We start from the raw sequence: 20,933 nt of genomic DNA, 5'->3' as shown, positions 1-20,933 counted from the left end.
AACAGGAACGGGAACGGGATGGGAATGGGGACAGGGATGGGAACAGGGATGGGAATGGGGACAGGGATGGGAACAGGAACAGGAACGGAGGTAGGGATGGGAATGGGATAGGAATGGGGATGGGAATGGGAGTGGGAACGGGAGTGGGAACGGGGAAAGGCACCCAGGATGCTCCACCATCAGCACCGTGTTCTCCTTCCCTTGGAATCTCAGCCCTCTCTTGTGACCAGCACAGCTCTGTATCAAAACACAGATATTGGATATAATTAATGGATTAATTGATTTCCCAGTATAATGTATAATACATTAATATAATATAGATTTTTCAATCTATTATGATATATAGATAATAGATATGGATAGTATTGTATATACTATATTATCTATATGTAATATATAGAAAATATAGAATATATAGATAAGATGTGTTATATCTTCCAATATATAATATATTCATAATATAGAATTTAATGTATCGTTTATTCACAATATATCTCATATATTATAATGAGATATTATTATACATGAGATAATACATGCACAATATATTATCTATAATATGCACCTATGTATTATATATACAATTATGCATCTCTATAATTATATATTCTCTTACTATATTATCATGATATAATTCTATTTAGTACTTTACAATTATTATATTAATATATTATTATATCATTATAGAAATTATAAATTATATATATTTATATTTTTATATATATATTCTACCATGAAATACATTTTAAGAAGCCTTTAGTAAGCAAATAAGCACAATGTCTTCAAAAGAACCTGTTATCAATTAGATCAGTTAGAACTTCCCAAATTCCAAATCCCTGGATCCACGTGGGAACCACTCCCACTGGGGATTTTTAAAGACAAAATCCCCCAATTCTCCCCAAACTCCCCCTCAGCTCCGCTTGATCCCTCGGTGCTGAAACTTTCCCAAAAGTCCAGCCGGAGGCAGAGGCTCCAGATGGAAAATTTCATCCAGAGCAGCAAAAGCTTGGGAAAATTCTGCGGAGCAGCAGCCCGGGGCTGGGGATGGGACGTGCAGCCCTCACTACGTGCTGCTCCCAGCTCCATCCCGCATTCCCTCTCTGGCAGGACATCCCGGCAGGCTCGGGAATGCTGCATCCCCCTGGCCCCATCCCAGCCCGGGATCAGAGCTGGAGCTGGGCACTGAGGGGGCTCCGGGCAGGGCGAGGTCCTTGGGGGTCCCTTCCCGCTCTGCAGATTCCATCAATCCTTGATTTCTACCAGGAAACGTCCTTTGGCTCCAGCCCTGAGTGCAGGGTTCCTACTCGGGGTAGCAGGGCTGAGTTTAAGTCAGGAATGTTTTAAGTCAGGAATGTTTTAAGTCAGGAATGTTTTAAGTCAGGAATGTTTTAAGTCTGGAATACTTTAAGTCTGGAATATTTTAAGTCTGGAGTATTTTAATATCAGTTAGAACTGATATTCCTAATATAGGAACTAAGATAGGAATATTTTAAGCCAGTGAGTATTTTACCTCAGGGAACACCCAAGTGCTGCTCAGACCTCAGTTTCTTGTTCTGGGCACATGGGATTAAATCCCTGACCATCCATCCTCCCCTTCTCCCATTCCAGCTGCTGTCATTCCCCCATACATTTCTTTGTGTGCATTTTCCTGTTTGTATCCACTCATCCCATTAAATCCCAACGCTGACCTGAGGGAACCGAGATTCCAGAGGGCAGGAAGTCCTCCCCAGTGCAATAGGAGTTTATGGCCTTTGCAGAAGGGGGCTCAGGCAGGATCAGGGAACAATTTTTCCAAGGAAAAAGAACAAAAATCTCAGATTTCGCCGCGTTCGCTGCGCGGACGCTCCGGGCAGGAGAACACGGAGCTGATATTCCAAACTCTGATACTCCAACCAACGTGGAGGTGACATCCCAAGCTCTGCCAGCATCCTGGAGGGGGTTCTCCAGGAGCAGGAGTGATGGGATTCTCTGTTTTCCCTCGCAGCTGTGTGTGAGAACGGCTGCCAGAACGGGGGCAGGTGCATCGGCCCCAACCGCTGCGCTTGTGTCTACGGCTTCACCGGGCCCCAGTGTGAGAGAGGTAAGGAATTCCACATTCCCTGCCCTGCCAGGCCCGAGGGAAGCCAGGCTGGATTTCCCTCTCTGCGTTTAGCTCTGGAGGTTCTGGGTTTTGTTGAATTTCTCCTGGTGCTCCGTGGGATTCTTGGTTGTGGGATGAGAATTCCCCGGGATGTGGCTCGGGGTGGCTTTGCTGGGTGTGTGCAGGAGCAGATTTGGGCTCTGAGGTTTGGCTGAGCCAGGGAATTCCTCCCTCTCCCCCTGGCTCAGATGGACACTCCCAGCTCTGATAGGACTTTTGGCAAGGCTCGGAGTGGCCCGGACCCGAAATGAAACCGAAACACGGAGCCAATGTTTGAACTCCCAGATCTGAGATCAAAGCACCTGGAAATGCCCTGATTTTCCAGCCTCTCCCTCTCCCAGGATTGGGCTCGTTCTGTGCAACTCCATTCCCAAGGATTGGGCTGCTCTTGCCTTTCCTGGGATTTTTTCCCCGTGGTTTAGAGGGTGAGACAGGAGCAGCAGCTGGGTTCTGGCAGCCCAGCCTGCAGGAATCCACCCAATTCCACAGGGCTGTGCAACATTCCCGGGGCTCCAAAAGCCTCTCCCGGAGCTCAGGGTGCAGGTGAGCCCCATTCAAGGCCTCTGCTGAAGTTTGACCCTCACTTTTGTTGGCTGCGGAGAAGGAAACGCTCTGTAAAAGCCTCCACACGTCCCCTGGAGTCACCTTGCCTTGTTCTGGTCTCCTTCTTTGTAGAATCAGGGAATTGTGGAGAGGTTTGGGTTGGAAGGGAACTTAAAACCATCCAGGAACTGCTCCAGCCTGGCCTTGGATGCTTCCAGGGATGGGACATCTCCAATTTTCTGGACAATTCTCCTGTTCTGCAGCAGTTTCAGGTTCTTTAAACTCTCTCCTTGCCTTTTCCCAACACACAGGAATTGCTTTAGTTATGGAAAATGATGAGGATTTCTCTCTGGCTCTGCCCTGGGAGATTTTCCCCCCCAAACCCCTGAACCTGAGCTCCAGAGCTCCTGGAGCTTTCTCTCCTGAAGCACTGAGATTCCCAAATCCACCCAGACATTGGTGGACTGAACAGAGAGCTGGAAATTCCTGAAAGAAACTTCTGGAAAGGGCTGGAAAATCCAAGTGTCCTGTGCTTGGAGAGAGGGGAAGAGGCAGGGGCTGAGCAGGGGCAGACTTTGGGGCCGTTTGTATAAAATTCTTCACATAAAGGAGCATTTTCACAAAGCCTGCAGAGATTTGGCTGAGCCAGACTTGTGTGAGAGACAAAACAAATCCTGCAGCTGTGTCCACACAGCTCCTCCCTGCCAAGACAAACAGAGCCTGCTCTGCCCGGGCTGGGAACGGGATCCTGGGGGGGGTTTGCAGCCAGGTGAGTGCCTGGGATTGACCTTCCAGGGAAAATCAGGGAGCCAGGGGACAGCTTCACCCCCCCCGAGGGAAAACTCCATCCCCAGGGCTGCTGAGAGGAGTCTCTGAGCAGCAGGATTTGTGTCCAGCAGGATTTGGGATCCCTGGGAGTCTCCACAACGAGATTCCAGCAGCAGCACCTCCTGTAGCTCTCACTTCAGCTCCAGTCCTCATTCCTAAGGATTTTCCTGGAGCAGGATTCATTCCAAGCAGAGCCTGAAGCCCTTTCCCTGATAGGGAGAAAGGACAAATCTCCTCCTTCCAGAGCCAGGGAATGTCCTGGGTTCTGCCAGATGTGGAATTCTCTGTGTTAATAACTGGAGTGAGGAGTGAGGAGCATAAACACAAACAGAACACAAGAAATTCCACCTCAGCAGGAGGGAAAATCTCTTTCCCTGGAGGTGGCAGAGCCCTGGAAGAGCTGCCCAGGGAGCTGGAGACTCCAAACCCACCTGGTGCCTGTGTCACCTGCTCCAGGTGACCCTGGGCTGGGCTGGGTGATGTCCAACCCCGGAATCCTGGGATTCTGTGAGCCCCATCCCTGACAAAAAGATCTCATCCACCCCAAATCCATCCAATTCCAGCTTTATTGAGGGGCTTCACTTGAATTTACTTTGCTCCCGCCGTAACAAGAACTAATTTGAATTTTAAATTGGAATAAAGTGAATTTCTGAGCGCTGAGAGAGCAGCTCCAGTAAGAGGCTGCTTTGTACTGGGAGCAGAACAACCCCCCTCACACCTCATGCAGGAAATCCCCCCCTCCAGAGGGAAATACCCTCGGAGCAGGCACTCACAGAATTCCAGCATCATTTCCTCCCTCTCCCTGACATCTTCTGGGACGAGTGGCTGGGGGATATTTTGTGGAACCCGAGCTCCCATTACATCAGTGTGGGAGGAAAAGCTGCAGCCCACAAAAGCTGAGCCTGTGGGGCCAGAGGCCAAGGGCTGCTCACGGCTTTTACAGCAAAATGAAGGATTTTGATGTCATGGCTCTGATCCCACCCTCCCTCAAGTAGGAAAAAATGACTGAGTTTGACTCAGGTGATGTTTGGAGCTCCAGGGATGAGGTTTTTCATTTGGGGTTGTTTTTCCAGCCAAATTAAATCTTCCCTGTGCAGCCTGTCTCTGGCACCCAGGAGATTTTCCCTGGGATCTGGGAGCTTTTCCTTGGGACCCAGGAGCTTTTCCTTGGCATCCAGGAGCTTTTCCCTGGAGCTTTTCCCTGGGACCCAGGAGCTTTTCCTTGGGATCTGGGAGCTTTTCCCTGGGATCCAGGAACTTGTCCCTGGAACTTTTCCTTGGAATCCAGGAGCTTTTTCCTGGAGCTTTTCCCTGTGACCCAGGAGCTTTTCCCAGGAGCTTTTCCTTGGGATCCAGGAGCTTTTCCTTGGGATCTGGGAGCTCTTCCCTGGGATCCAGGAGCTCTACCCTTGGATCCAGGAGCTTTTCCCAGGAGCTTTTCCCTGTGACCCAGGAGCTTTTCCCTGGGATCCAGGAGCTTTTCCCTGGATCCAGGATCTGTGGTCTCTTCCAAGGGTCTCTGGGCAGTGCCAAGTTTCCACCTGAGAGCTTGGGAAGAGTCTGGAGCTCTGGAAGTGCCACCCCAGCCCCTCCACTGAGCAACCAGGACAAGTCCTGACCCCGAGGGCTCTTCCAGGAGTTTCCAAGTCCTGCCCTGACATTTCCAACCATCCCTCCTGCCCTGGAACCACCAGCTCCGTGTTTCCCTGTGCTCTTTGTGCCTCCTTGAAACTCTCTGGGGTTTCATCAGGCCGAGACTTCATCAGGAAACAGTAAAAACAGGACAGGAAAACTCAGGGAAAAAAGTTCCCCCTTTACAATTTCCTTTGGATGTGTTTTTCCAGCTCTTGGAATGTCTGGCCTTAGAAAGAGCCCCCGCCAGCTTTTTCTTTTCTGCAAAAGTCCAAACAGTTAAACTTGAGGAATGTGGCTGTGTTTGGGTGAAGTAAGGAAATGACGAGCTGGAGAAAGTATTCCATGAGAAAGGAGCCCCTCAGGGAGACCCTCGGGCTGCTCCCCTCCCCTCCCCTGGAGCCTGAGGGGCTGAGACAGCTCTGGGGCTGCAGAGCCACGATCCAGGCTGGAAACACCTGGAGAACAACAGGAACAATTGGAAAACACCTGGAGAGCAACAGGAACAATTGATCCAGGCTGGAAAACACCTGGAGAACAATAGGAACAATTGATCCAGGCTGGGAAACACCTGGAGAGCAGCAGGAACAATTGATCCAGGCTGGGAAACACCTGGAGAACAACAGGAACAATCGATCCAGGCTGGAAAACACCTGGAGAACAACAGGAACAATTGGAAAACACCTGGAGAACAACAGGAACAATTGATCCAGGCTGGAAAACACCTGGAGAGCAACAGGAACAATTGGAAAACACCTGGAGAACAACAGGAACAATTGGAAAACACCTGGAGAATAACAGGAACAATCGATCCAGGCTGGAAAACACCTGGAGAGCAGCAGGAACAATTGGAAAACACCTGGAGAACAACAGGAACAATTGATCCAGACTGGAGAACACCTGTAAAACAACCGGAACGATTGGAAGACACCTGAAGAACAAGAGGAACAATTGGAAAACACCTGGACAACAAGAGGAACAGTTGATCCAGGCTGGAAGACATGTCCATGGAGGGCCAGGACACAGGGAATGGCTTCCCATGGACAGAGGGCAGGGTTAGGTGGGATATTGGAGAGGAATTGTTCCCTGTGAGGGTGGGAGGGGCTGGGATGGAATTCCCAGAGAGGGAATCCCTGGAAGTGCCCAAGGCCAGCCTGGGGCAGTGGGAGGTGTCCCTGCCTGTGGGACAGGAATGAGATCAGCTTTAAGGTCCCTTCCAGCCAGGAGCATCCCAGGATTCCAAGGTCTCTGTGAGCAGAGCATCCATTGCTCCACGGAGCATTTGATTTTAACCTTTCTCCCCTGTGATCCCTGTCACTCCTGATCCCAAACCCTGTCTCTCCCAGATCCCAGTCATTGTCTCTCTCTGATCCCAATTCCCGTCCCTCTCAATCCCTGTCACTCCTGATCCCAGTCCCTGTCTCTCCCAGTCCCTGTCTCTCTCTGATCCCAATCCTTGTCCCTCCCAGATCCCAATCCCTGTCCTCTCTGATCCCAATCCCTGTCTCTCCCAGATCCCAGTCATTGTCTCTCTCTGATCCCAATCCCTGTCACTTCTGATCCCAATCCCTGTCTCTCCCAGTCCCTGTCTCTCCCAGATCCCAGTCCCTGTCTCTCCCAATCCCTGTCTCTCTCTGATCCCAATCCCTGTCCCTCCCAGTCCCTGTCTCTCTCTGATCCCAAACCCTGTCTCTTCCAGATCCCAGTCATTGTCCCTCCCAGATCCCAATTCCTATCCCTCCCAATCCCTGTCTCTCCCAATCCCTGTCCCTCCTTGATCCCAATCCCTTTCCCTCCCAGTCCCTGTCTCTCCCAGATCCCTGTCCCTGTCTCTCCCAGATCCCAATCCCTGTCTCTCTCTGATCCCAGTCCCTGTCCCTCCCAGTCCCTGTCCCTCCTGTTGGTGGCTCTGGCTCAGTCCCAGCCGTGGCCTCCTGCCCAATCCCAGGATTTGTGGCCCCATCCCAGCTGGAGCTCCCTGGGGATGATCCACGGGCCACTTTTGTCCTGCAGCTTTCAAGGCAAAGCCTCCATTGTTTGTTGTGAGAGGGGATTGGAGTTTTGGCAAAGGAAAAATCTCCTCTTCCTCGCTCTGTTTGTTTGTTTTGGAGAGGAGGAATTCAGCCCCTGGAATTCCAGAGGGTGGGAGAAGAAAAAAGCTCCTCATTCCCTTCCCCTTCCCTTGTGCTGGACCTACTCCCATGATGGATTTGTGTGGCTGGGATTGTCCTTTAGATAACACAGAAAATCTTGGAATTATCCCACTTTTCCATCTCCAGGGAGCCGAATTCCCACTGGAATTGACTCAGGGACACTCTCCTGGCTCCAGGGATGTTGCAGGAGTGGATGAAACTCTTTTTTCTTGTGAATATTTTCAGAAGTTCCTGATCAAACCCTCCCCGCAGAACTCCCCCTGATCCAGCATTTCTTGCAGTCCTTCAGTGGGAATTGCCATTGGAATTGTCAGGGATTCAGACCTCGAGGGGTTCCCTAAATCCCCCCAAATCCAGGATTTCTTGCAGTCCTTCAATAGGAATTGTCATGGGAATTTTCAGGATTTCTTGCAGTCCTTTAATGGGAATTGTCACTGGAATTGCCATTGGAATTGTCAGGGATTCAGAGCTCGAGGGGTTCCCTAAATCCCCCCAAATCCATGATTTCTTGCAGTCCTTTAATGGGAATTGCCATTGGAATTGTCAGGGATTCAGAGCTCGAGGGGTTCCCTAAATCCCCTAAAATTCAGAATTTCTTGCAATCCCTTAATGGGATTTACCTGGAGCTGGGGAGGTGGAGCTGCTCCACATCCCACACCGGGCTTTGGGAAGAGGGAACAGCAATCCCAACTTTCCCTCAGCTTTTCCAAGGAAAAACCCCACTCCTGCAGGACACCTACCTGCAGCAGGATTCCTGGAACACGGATCCCATGCAGGGACTGGGAAAGGCTTCAGACATCTCCTAAGCGTCCCTATTTCCTTCATAAAATTTCATTGGTGCCTCATTAAAAATTTAATCATTTGCCCATTAAAATTAGCACCAGCTGGGGCTGGGAGGCAGCCAGGGCTCTCCAGACTGAGATTTCCTTGGCTTCATTCCCTCCAAAGGAGTCATCTGCATAGGAAAAGTTATTTTGGGCAATTATGGGCTTAAAAGGGGGTGTTCTCCTCACAATCCCTCATTCATTATCCCCCTCCAGGAATTCCTGCAGTGCCTGGGGGAGATGAGGTAGGAGATGAGGTGGGAGGTGCAGGTTTGGCCAATTTTCTCTCTGTTCAGAGCATTGATTTTTGGGTTTTTTTAATTTATTAATTTGAGTTTTTTTGGGGGTCCACCCCGCAGTGACATCAGCCACTGCTCTGGGAACTTGTAAAATTTGGGTCAAAAAAAAAAAAAAAAAGGATTGTCACTTGGTAACTCCCCATGGTTCATGTTTCTGGTCAGATTCCCAAAAAAAAGGCTTTTTTTTGGGAGATGCCATCCCCTTCACACCGATGTAACTTCCAAACCTTTCCTTTTTTCCCTCTCAAATCCTTCTCTCGACCTCCCAGTGGCATCCACAGCCCAATTTTCCCAGCTTTAATTTCCCAGTACAAACTGCTCCAGAACACAAATCAGAGGGAGCATTAAGCTGGAAATGAGGAATTCTTTGCTAATTGATTCTTTCCAAGGCAGGAGGATTTCCTGGGTGTTTTCCATGAATTTTGGGACGTGGTTACCTGGGGCTCCCAGTGCTCTCACCCCCCGCCAAAAAGACTTTTTTATTGCTTCAAACACATCAAACCCAAACCTTTCCCTGCAGGGACATCTGGGGGTTAATCCAGGAGCAGGGAATTGGGGTCAGGGCAGTTCCTAATTACTGCCTAATTCCAGTCTGGAAATTCCCTGAGCCCATCTCAGCCAGGCTCTGGCTGCCTGACCAACACCTGACTGCTCAGACACTTCAGGGGGAATTTTCTGGGCTGAGCAGGACATGCTCCAAGGGGTTTTTGTTTTATTTTGTTTTGTTTTGTTTTGTTTTTTTTTCCCAGCCACAGATCAAACACTTCTGTGCCACCACCTCTGCCCAGCTGAAGGAAAAATCCCACGGAAGGATTTTGCTTCCTGCTGGGCCAATATCCCCTCATCAAGGGCAAACTCACATTCCTGAGGGCAAAACCCTGCAAAAATTGGGTTCAAATCCTTGGAGTTTAAGGGATGGGAGGATCCTAATTGGGAATGGGAAACCTGCTGGTTGTTCCTGCAGTGTCTGGGGTTTAAAGTTGAAATTGCCAGGAGATGTTTGGGAGTTCAAGTGAAGAAATTAATCATGAGACAGAATCCCAGAGTCTGAGAATTCCAGAATCCCAGACTGGTTTGGGATGGAAGGGAACATAAAAATCGTGGAATTTCCCTGCCAGCTACTTCCACCATCCCAGGGTGCTCCAAGCTCTGTCCAGCCTGGCCTTGGGCACTTCCAGGGAAGGAAATTTAATTTGATTGCTTTCCTCATCCCTGAAATTCCCAGAACAGGTGGAATTGCAGCCCTGGAATCGCCTCTTCACCTCTTCCTATCATGGGAATTTTCAGGATTTCTTGCAGTCCTTTAATGGGAATTGCCATTGGAATTGTCAGGGATTCAGAGCTCGAGGGGTTCCCTAAATCCCTTAAAATTCAGAATTTCTTGCAATCCCCTAATGGGATTTACCTGGAGCTGGGGAGGTGGAGCTGCTCCACATCCCACACCGGGCTCTGGGAAGAGGGAACAGCAATCCCAACTTTCCCTCAGCTTTTCAGCTCCTTTTAGGGCCACCACCCCCTCCAACACTGTGCTTCAATTTGCCACCACCCAAAAATCTCACACCGCGCCGGCAAGGGAGCCGGGCAGAAATCCTGGGATTTACACACTGGATCTAATGCAGGAATTCTTTCATTCCCTCCCCAGATTACCGCACGGGGCCCTGCTTCAGCCAGGTGAACAACCAGATGTGCCAGGGCCAGCTGAGCGGCATCGTGTGCACCAAGACCATGTGCTGTGCCACCATCGGCCGCGCCTGGGGCCACCCCTGCGAGATGTGCCCGGCCCAGCCCCACCCCTGCCGCCGCGGCTTCATCCCAAACATCCGCACCGGAGCCTGCCAGGGTCAGCGGGACGGGAATGGGGTGGGGCAGGGCCAGCGGAGGGGTCAGAGCCTCCTCTGAGCAGCGCTGGGATGGAGGATGTGGAGAGAAGAGTCTGGAATGTGAGATTGAAACAGCCTCAAAGTGCTGAGAGCAGAGTCTGGAACAGGAGACTGAAACATCCCCAAAATGCTGAGAGCAGAGCCCAGAACAGGAGCCTAAACCAGCCTCAAAGTGCTGAGAGCAGAGTCTGGAACAGGAGCTAAACCAGCCCCAAAATGCTGAGAGCAGAGTCTGAAACAGGAGACTGAAAGAGCCCCAAAGTGCTGAGAGCAGATCCCTGGAACAGTTTAACATTAAAACGGCCCCAAAGTGCTGAGAGCAGAGTCTGGAACAGGAGACTGAAACATCCCCAAAATGCTGAGAGCAGAGCCCAGAACAGGAGCCTAAACCAGCCCCAAAGTGCTGAGAGCAAAGTCTGAAACAGGAGCTAAACCAGCCCCAAAGTGCTGAGAGCAGAGTCTGGAACAGGAGCTAAACCAGCCCCAAAGTGCTGAGAGCAGAGTCTGGAACAGGAGCTAAACCAGCCCCAAAGTGCTGAGAGCAGAGCCGGGAACAGGACCCTAAAACAGCCCCAAAATGCTTTGAGCAGAGCCCAAAATGGGAGCCTAAAAGAGCCCAAAAGTGATGGGAGCAGAGCCTGAAACAATGTAACCCTAAAATAACCCCAAAATGCTGAGAGCAGAGACCAGAAGGGAAGCCTAAACCAGCCCCAAAATGTTGAGAGCAGAGCACAAAATTGGACCCTAAACCAGCCCCAAAGTTTTGAGAGCAGAGCCCAGAACAGGAGCCTAAACCAGCAGCAAGGCAGAGAATGCTGAGAGCAAAGCCCAAAGCAGAGGACACCGAGAGCAGAGCCCCAAAGCAGAACCCTAAAACAGAGAACAGAGAGAGGAAAACCCCCAAAGTAGAGCCCCAAAGCACAGAACTCTCTGTGGAACTTTTCCAGATCCCCCTCCATGTGCCACGGAGCATCTCCATGGACCCAGAGTGTCCCCTGGCACCTTCCAACACCATTTTATCCCAGAGATTCTGGGCACACTGTGGCTCTGGGGTGAGCTCCTCCATCCCACAGGGTGTTTCTCCCAAAGAACCACGGGATGGCCAAATCCTTTGGGAAGCATTCCCATACCTTTGTGTCCCCCTTGCTCGAGGCAGGAATTCATTCCTGTCCATTCCCTGGTGCAATCTGAGGGGTAATTCCCTCTGGAATGTGATGCAGCTCCTAGGAGCAGAGGGAAATCCACGGATCTGTGTCTGTTCCCTCACACCCCTGCTCCTCCTCCTCCTCCTGCAGATGTGGATGAGTGCCAGGCCATCCCTGGCCTCTGCCAAGGTGGGAATTGCATCAACACCGTGGGATCCTACGAGTGCAAGTGCCCTGCAGGGCACAAGCAGAGCGAGACCAGCCACAGGTGTGAAGGTAAGGGAGGCTCCACACCTGGATTTGCCAGGATGCTCCACTTCCCAGTGTCCCAGGAGCATTTCAGTCCCGGGTTTTTCCAAGGTGGGGATGGGACAGAGCTCCCATTCCAGGCTGGATCCCACTTCCCTGCCAAAGGGGTTTTTAATCTGCTTCCCAGAGGAGGCCAAGGGCAGGAAATGAGGAATAGGCTTTGCCTGATCTCCTGATCTTGCCTCAAACCAGAAGGAAATGGTTTGGTTTGTTCACAGAGGGGTTTTTTAAAGGATATTTTAATGGGAACACAGACTGATGGCACAGGAGGGACCTCTGGGACCTCATTTCAGGGCTGCCTCCAAAGCTCTGCCAGGTTCTGAGTCTGATCAAGCCTTGAAAACGCAACAACTTTTAATTTGGAGGCTCTTCATTAGCGCTGTGAGGATTTAATCACTGTGAAATGGGAAATCAGGCTGGTGCTGGGAGCTCAGGGAGAGCTCTGCCTGCCTCTGGAAGCCCCTGGAATTGGGATGGTAGGAGGTGGGATGAGATGATCTCTCAGGTCCTTCCAACCCTGACCATTCCAGGATTCTGCCCCTCAGGAAACGTTTCCCAAAGAGAGCCAGGAGCTGCAGAGGTCAGTCCCTGCTGGGGGATGGACATTCCTTCATCCCCAGGAAACATCTGTGTCTGAGCATCTTCCTGGGCAGGACGCCAGGAGACTTTCTCTAAAATCCTGACAGAATTCCTGCAGAGCTCCACATCCAAGGATTGAAAGCAGGACAATCCAAACCAGCCCTCTTTTTTTTTTTTTTTTTTTTCTGTGTCAGGTGAAGGACCAGCTCCCCCAATCCAATGATATTCCAGGAATTTGCCTGGCCAAGGTGGGACCAGGGGCAGCAGAAAGCTTCTCCTGCCCCTCCCTGCCTCTCCCACGCCAGCTGGGGAGCAGAGCACATCTGAAACCAGTTGAGCTGGAATCTCATCCTGAGATTAAACCAAATCCATTGTCTGGATCTGTCCTCCAGATGTGAGAGGCCTCCCACTCCCCCTCAGTGCCTGGAAGAGCAGCCCCACATGGCCACAAACATCCCCTTCCCTGTCCTGGCCACAAAAAGGGACAAGTCCAGCATTCCCAAGGGGCTGCTCCAGCCCTGGATCACCACCAAGGCCAGGAGGCTTCCCTTTGGATCTGGGAGTCCTGCTGGGAACGACAGAAACAGGAGGGATGCTCCAAAGGGACGGGGTTTGAGAGCTCCTCTCTCCCAGCTGTGTCACCTCCGTGTCCCCCCAGGGCCACCAGAAGGTGAGAAGGATCCCAGGAAAGTGGAATCACCTTTGGGATTCCCTAAAATGCTGTGGACAGGGGAATGGAGAGGGTTCCTCTGCCACTTTATGGACACAAGAAGATTTGGGCCCCGAGTTCCCTGCACCCTTTGATCCATCAGGAATTTGGTCCAGCAGATGGAGCATGGAATTCCTGAGCTTCACATTCCTGCTGAAACTGCCAAAATCTCTGCCTTGGTCCAAGTGCTCTCCTCACTGAGCCCAGGGTTTGACCAAAGCACAACCAGAGGATGGATTTGTGATCCAGGTGTGCTCCAGGCTCCGAATCCCAGCTCGGCAGGAGTTCCCTTGTTGAGTTTTGGGTTAATTTTACAGTGGGGAAAGGAGGGAATTCTCTGCTTCCCTCTCATTTTCAGATTCCCCATCCGAGCCTGGCATCCAGGGAATGTCAAACCTCGATTAAACCTCTCTGGGGGATTCTCCCCGCCTTCCCAGAGCTCGAGTTTTGTGCTGGGGGCATTCCTGGTGGGAAGCCAGCAGCTGGGATTGTGCTGGAGCCGCAGGTCAGAGCCCAGCTCGCTGATTAGGGACGTCCCCTCATTAACGATGTCCCCTCATTAACGATGTCCCCTCATTAACGATTCACGCCCCTCCCCGGCCGTGTCCTGGTGGGAGCAGAGATAACAGCGGTGCCTTCCTTATCTCCTAACACAAACCTTATCTCCCAACACCAACACCTGGAATTCGGTCCCGGAGGATAAAGACGCTTTTCCAAGCCCTGATATTCCACACTGATAACAGAGGCCCCGAGCAAAGGGGGCGGCTGCAGCTGGATATTCCCTGGATGGATTCTCAGCTCCAGCAGGAAAAGGAATCCTTTTCCTCTCAGGGAAACATCCAGCCCGGATTTGGACCTGAACCTCCTCCAAGTCCGGGGTTGCTCCATTCCAGGCTCATCCCTGATGGATGGGACCCTTCCAGAGGGTGGCTCGTGTTATCCCATTGTCCATTGTATTCTGAGGATGGCAGTGCTCCCTTTCTGAGGGATCTGAGCAGTCTGGCAAACAGGGAAGTGCTGGATTTAGGGAGGGGAAGGCTCAGGCTGCTCCCTGAAAACCGCTGGAGGCAAGGTCGGCTTGGGAAGCACCGAAAATTGTGTTTATGTTGTGCAAAAAGATGAGCAAAGAGGGCGGGAATTGCCAGGTTAGGGGTGAATTAACCGATCTCACGGCTGGATTATGATGGAAAAAAGGGGGAAAAAAGCAGGATCTGTTGAGGTTTTAAGGGAATGAGAGCCTGGGGAGAAAGGCAGGTTTGAATCCAGCTGAGTTCCCAACACGACGGGAGGAGAATTGTTGAGGACACAAGAAAATTCCGGGTGCAAAGTGGAGAGAGGGAACATCAAAGCCGAGCTCGGACACATCCTGCTGCTCCAGAGACCTGGATCCATAAATCACAGGGAAGGGGAGGCTGTGGCATTTTTAAATGATCCTGGAAGCAACCGGAAAAATGACACCGAAGGGAACAATTCCGTGGTGTGGAGTTAAGGGGGAATCACTGGCTGGACAAAGCTTTTCCTGCCATAATTCCAGGCTTTCTCTGCCAAGAATTTCACTTTTTAACAGCCCTTCCTGTGCTGCAGGACAAAGGCCAAGCTCTGCTATCAGTGAGGTAATGCCAGTGCCTCATCCAGGATGATTCCCAAAGGAATGTGTCCTGCATCCAAAATCCATCCAGGCTGATAAGAGACAAAAAAAAAAAAAAAAAAAAAAAAAAATCCACGGAGACACACCAGGAAAGGGAATGGAAAATGGAAGGCTCCAGGCAAGCTGTGTGCAACAATCTCAGCCAGGATTTGCCCATTTTTGGCCTCTCCAGGATGTTCTGCCAGAGGGAACAAATCCAGGGATTCCAAATCTCACCTCTTTTCCTCACCCCTTTAGATGTGAGGTGCTCCTTATGCCCCCACAGGCCAGGCTTTTTCCACCAGGGCACAAAATCCTGAATTTCCTGACGTTCCTGCACTAGAGGAAGCTCCCCAGAACCCCATAACCACCTTCTTTCCATTTCCTCACAAAACCCCTCTGAAGAGCTCATTGTTTTGCTCCATCCAGAGCTCATTTCCCTGGATTTGGGTGGTTTGGAGCTTCCATTTCCCCACTCTGTGGTTCGAGTGCCTGGTGCTGCAGCTGAAGGATCCCAAGGCACGACCCCTGGGGGTGTTTTCTCCATCAAACCCTGGGTTTTTAGCACATGGAAAGGTTGGGGTTCCCACAGCTCTTGTGGGATGAGCTTTGCAGCTCCAGCTCTTCCAGAGGCTCTGCAGCCTTTGGCTTTTCCAGCTTTTCCTGGCCAATTCCAATCCCGGCTCCAAAATCAACGTTTGCCTTGAATCCTGCCATTGTCTGAGCAGCAGAGCACAGGATCCTGCTTCAATTCTGAACAGAAGGTTGGAAAAGTCGGGAAGGAGCCAGGCTGGGGCTGGCAGGATTCCCTCCCCTGGGTGTTAATGAGAGGGGAATGAACCCGTCCCGCTGGGTCAGCTCTGCCTGAACGGCTCCAAACCACCACGGGACACTCCCAGAGGGAAAACCGAGCAGGAAAATGTGGTGGGGAAGGACTGAAAGGACAACAAAGCCCAGGGATCAGGTTCCTGAAGCACAGGATGTGGAGTCCTGGAGGAATGGGCTCTTTTCTCTGGGATTTTCAAGGGGTTTCAGGGAAAGCAAAAAAAAAAAAGGAGCTGCAGTTTGATGGAACCTCTTGGGTTTTCCATAGGAATGGGATCCACTGCTGCCCCTGGGCTGAGTGAGGGATGTCAGAGGCACAGATCTGTCAGCAGCCCCAGGTCTGGGATCCTCCCCAGAGCCACACCAAGTTTTGGGCTGGGTTTTTTCCCCAGTAGCACAACTTTGCCTTCCTAAACCTCTTTTCCCTGCAGAGCTCCGTGAGTTGCAGGGCTGGGATTGAATGACAGGGCAGGCTGGCTGATAAAATCTCTTTTTGGCTGCAGGGGCCCAGGTGGGGGAGGTGTTTTCTGTGTTCTGCTCTGCTGCCCTGGGAGCTCTCAGGGCTTTTCTGGGGGACTCGGAGCATCAAGGAGCCACAGCAGCACCGGGGGCTCAGGGGACCCCTCAGGTGCTGGCCAGGGGCAGAATTTGAGAGTCCTAAAGAGCCAAGCAGGAATTTGTCTTCCCCTCTTGACTGGAATAGAATCAGAGAATGGAATTGTGGAGTATCCTGGGCTGGGAGGAGCTCACAGGGGTCTGCAAGTCCAGCCCATCACCAAGGGTTGGACTTGCAGACCATGACCAAGGGCACCTTTGGGGAGCAGGACTCCAAACCTCTCTGGGCACCCCTTTCCAGTGTCCAGTCTCTCTTTCTGGGAAGAATTTCTTCCTGCTGTCCATCCTGAACTTCCCCTGGGAGAGGTTCTCACGAATGGGAGAGTTTTAATGACCCCCAGCATCCCCTGACCCCCAAAACCCAGCTCCCATCCTCTGTGCCCTGGATTAGGATGGGGGAGCAGGACTCCAAACCTCCCTGGGCAGCCCTTTCCAATGTCCAATCCCTCTCTCTCTGGCAAGAATTTCTTCCCGTTGTCCATCCTAAACCCTGAGAGGGGCCATGGAGAGAAGCAGAAACTCCACGAATGGGAGACTTTTAATAACCCCCGGCACCCCCTGACCCCCAAAACCCATCTCCCTGGATTTGGGGGAGGGGAAGGGGACGTTTTTTCATCCTCCCCGTGCGGGTTCTGTCCCTTGCAGACGTGGATGAGTGCGGGGCCATCCCCGGCGTGTGCGACGGCGGCGACTGCACCAACACCGTGGGCAGCTACGTGTGCTCCTGCCCCCGCGGCTTCGTCAGCAGCCCCGACGGATCCCGCTGCCTCGGTGAGCGGGAAAAACCGGCATTTGGGGCCGGATCAGGGCCGGGGATGTCCGCACAGGGATCTGGGAGTGGTGCTGGCATGGGTGGGAAATGCTCCTTTCTCCAGGTGCTCGCTGCTCCCGTCCTGCGCCCAGCGGGATCGCCTTGGTCTTTCTCCCTCTCGAGAATTTGGGCTGTGGGGGGGGTCTCAGTGGTGGAAAGGGATGGCAAGGATGTGAGGAGGAGGAGGAGGAGGATTGGGAGGAAGGCGTGGGGTTGGGAATGTGGGGGGAGTGAGGAAGGAATTGGGAGGAAGGCGTGGGGTTGGGAATGTGGGGGGAGTGAGGAAGGAATTGGGAGGAAGGCGTGGGGCTGGGGGGAGTGAGGAAGGATCCCCGTGCTCCTCTCACAGAATATCCCATTTGGATATTCCCAGTTTGCAGGAGGATCCCAGACACTCCCCCTCTCTCCCCTCCTGTCCCCGTGTTTTCCACCAGTGCTCCCAGCACAACTGGGCTGGCTGTGCCTTTGGGGTGTGGAAGTCCAAGGACAGAGGGACAGAGGGACACGGGGATGGGGAGCAGCCCCCAGCTGCACATCCCTGCCCTGCAGAGGGACAGGGAAAGGGCTCCAAGGCTTGGGGAACCAGGGAAAACAATCAGGGAATTTTATCACCTCCTCCTGCTGCTTCCTGCTCCCAGCACGGCTCATAAATCCCAACTGCCCCGGGCTGATATTCCATGGGGCTCAGCTGGCTTCATCCCCGTGAATTCAGCCTTTGGGAAAGAGTTCTTAGCCCTGAGCTGCTTCTCTGGATCCTTCTGGATCCTGGGAAAAGATGCACAGACAGACCCCCATCCCTATGGGGCTGCCAGGGGAGCTCGTCCACATTCCCTGGGAGCCTCCTTCCCCCCACAGCATCCCATTCCTGCCCTCCTGCCTTCCATTCCTGCCCTCCTTCCTCCCTTTCTTGCCCTCCTTCTCCCCACAGCATCCCATTCCTGCCCTCCTTCCTTCAATTCCTGGCCTCCTTCCCCCCATTCCTGCCCTATTCCCCCCATTCCCACCCTCTTTCCTTTAATTCCCACTCTTCTTTCCCCATTCCTTCTCTCCTTCCCCCATTCCTTTTCTCCTTCCCCTATTCCTGCCCTCCTTCCTTCAATTCCTGCCCTATTCCCCCATTCCCACTCTCCTTCCCCCATTCCCACTCTCCTTCCCCCATTCCCACTCTCCTTCCCCCATTCCTGCCCTTTCCCCCCCATTCCCACTCTCCTTCCTTCAATTCCCACTCTCCTTCCCCATTCCTGCCCTTTCCCCCCATTCCCTCCCTCCTTCCCCCATTCCCACTCTCTTTCCTTCAGTTCCCACTCTCCTTCCCCCATTCCTGCCCTATTCCCCCATTCCCACTCTTCTTCCTTCCATTCCCACTCTTCTTTCCCCATTCCTTCTCTCCTTCCCCCATTCCCTCCCTCCTTCCTTCAGTTCCTGCCCTTTCCCCCCATTCCCTCCCTCCTTCCCCCCCAGCTCCCCAGTTCTTCCCAGCCCTTCCCAGGCTCTTGTGGCAATCCCAAATCCCCATCCCAGCTCCCCGGGGCTGCCCTGAGCTGCTCCCCCTCAGCCCTGGCCCAGTTTGGCTCCAGGTGTTCCCATTCCAAAGCCTCTTCCCCAAACTGGCCCCAACCCAGAGTTTTCCCCAGCCTGAGCTGTGCTGCCTCCAACCTCCAGAGCCTGGAGTGAATTTTTTTTTTTTTAAATTTTTAACAGATCCAAACTCCTTTCCTGTAAATATTTGATGGTCCATTGGTATCAAACCCCAGTTCCTGGGATAAAGGAGCAGCAGGGGCTCCAAATAAATCCCAGTTTTTTTTTTTTTTCCCTGGTCTGAAAGTCCATTTTCCTTCAGGAAGATGAGGATGAGGAGATTTGGGAAGAGGAATTTTTCCAGCACAGGCAGAGATTGGTGGTGCAGTGCAAAATGTCAGGTGCATTTCCATTTTCTGTGGAAATGAATACAGCTAAAAAAACAAAAACAAAAAAAACAAAACCAAAAACAAAACCAAAAAAAAAACACCCAAGAAAACAATCAAAAATCAGCTCCAAATTCTTTTCTAGCCACGGATCTGGAACAGGATTAAATGTTTTAGTTCCAGGAGGAAAAAAAAAAAAAAAGTTGTGAAGTGTGAGTAAAAAGTAAAGCCCAAATCCTCTTGTTTGGGAAACTGATAGATTTTAATGGGAATGGAATTTTTTCCTGCTGTTTCCCAGCCCCTGCCATGAGCCCAGAGGGGTGTGACAGCTCTGGGATGAGTCATGTGGACATTCCCCACTTTCCTTGAAACCAAGAGCTTCGAGAAACGAAAATAAATAAAATTAGAAAGCCCAGGATTTAAAAATAGTGCCGAGCTGATTTAGCTGCAGCGGGCTCTGGCTCCACCTGAGCTGGCTCTGGGTGCTGCAGCCTTGCCCTGAGCTCCCTTTTTGGGACAGGCAGGGTTTGTTTTGGCAGAAGCCACAGCTCCTGCTGGGGTGGGGCACCCAAATTTTGCCAGCTCTGCTCCAGGGGGGGCTTGTTTGGAGAGTTTGGGGTTCCAGGTTTCCATCCCATGAAACAAAGCAAGGGAGCAGTTGGGAAAATGGAAGATGGATAAATGATGCGGGCACTTTTGAGGCATGGCCAGCATCAGAATTTGAGATTGTTGCCCTGCAGGTGACCACAGGAAAGGTATTTGGGAGCACCAGCACTTGGTCCTTTCCCCTCCCTTCTCAGCAAAGCAAACACCTTTTTTATGGCACTGCAATAATCTCAAAAATCGAAGTTTTTACAGCTGGCACAGCAACACCCAGAGCTGGAGCTGATCCCCAGTGCCAGGAGCTGCTTTCAGTGCCTGCCCCAGTAAAACCCCACCAGGAGAAAAACCCAAAGGAGCATTCATGGAACGATTCAAGCACCTGGGCTGGACACACAAAGGCCAGTCCCACCCTGGGCCATAAGAGCCTCATTCATTCCTGCTTGGGGAGGGCTCTGCAGGCAGCACCAGGAGCTGCTCCAGCAGCTGGGGGGGCTCCCTGGATTTTCCTTGCTGCAAAGGGTTCCTCTTCCAGAGCAGCTTAAAAGAATAATTTCCAAATGAAGAAAAACGGCCTTTCAGTGCATTCCCAGACGTGCACATGGTGTTCCTTCCTTCCTTCCCTCCCTCCCTGCTCTGGCCTTTTTTAAGCTTTTTTTTTTTTTTCCTGGGAGTGCAGCAAAGCTCTGGAGGGTTTGGGTTGTGCCTCTCCTCGGGCAGCAGCAGCAGATTCAGCACCTCCAGTTCTGGGTCCTGCTGAGCCTGGCCAAGCCCTGGCCTCAGACAGGGTTGGGAGGGTTTCATTGAGGGCTTTGCCTGCCTGAAAAGCCCTTTTTTGGATCCACTTTGGTCTAAGCAAGAGGAAAAAGGAGACCTGAGGGTTGTGGAATGGTGGAATGGGTTGGGAGGGATCTCAGAGCTCATCCAGGACACCTCCCAGCAGCCCAGTTGTGTGGGATTAGCTGTGCTGGATAATCTCTCCTGTTTCTCCTGGCATCAGGACACCCCCCATGGGATGGGTGCAGACCCTGCCAGACCCCCAGATCCAGCCTGGAGTTGCTCCTGTCCCCTCCAGGACCACATCCCCCTCCTGCTCTGCCATCCTGGCTAGGCCTACTCACCCCCAGAGCCCTCTGGGCTCAATCCCCACTCCTGAGCTCTCTCTAATCCCAGCTGGAATTTCCCCTCCCCTCTCTGCTGCAGCATTTTCTGCTTTACTGGGGTTTTGTGCAAACCCCTGCCCTGGGACCCAAACACCCCCAGGGCTTCTCCTCCCCTTCCTGAGGATTAGGGGCTGATCCAGTTTTGCATTCAACCCCTGCTTTCAAATTCCCCTTCTCCAGGTCTGCCTTTGTGTGTGCTGGTGGTTTTGGGTGGATAAAGTTTCCCGAAAGGAGCAATTCCCTCTGAATCCAGCTCTGAGCAGGGGTGGGGGCCGTGCCTGAGGAAGGAGCTGCTGGTTTGAACTGGGGGTCACTGTCCCCTGCGGGTCCCCGAGCTGTGCTGGGAG

The 20,933-nt window shown here is 52.0% G+C and overlaps 1 protein-coding gene across 1 annotated transcript in view; it reads left to right on the top strand.

The window, feature by feature from the left end:
• The window catches only part of FBN3 (fibrillin 3), a 79,171-nt gene that overhangs the window by 14,734 nt on the left and 43,504 nt on the right, over positions 1-20,933 (top strand). Inside the window, exons 5-8 of the mRNA XM_053999564.1 lie at positions 1,985-2,080; positions 10,062-10,259; positions 11,595-11,720; positions 16,754-16,879. Of these exons, the coding sequence (XP_053855539.1) occupies positions 1,985-2,080; positions 10,062-10,259; positions 11,595-11,720; positions 16,754-16,879 (546 nt within the window). The remainder of the gene's footprint in view (positions 1-1,984; positions 2,081-10,061; positions 10,260-11,594; positions 11,721-16,753; positions 16,880-20,933) is intronic.

This window comes from Vidua macroura, chromosome 26 (assembly GCF_024509145.1).
Source record: "Vidua macroura isolate BioBank_ID:100142 chromosome 26, ASM2450914v1, whole genome shotgun sequence".
NCBI lineage: Eukaryota > Metazoa > Chordata > Aves > Passeriformes > Viduidae > Vidua > Vidua macroura.
This window is presented reverse-complemented; position numbering and strand designations above follow the sequence as displayed.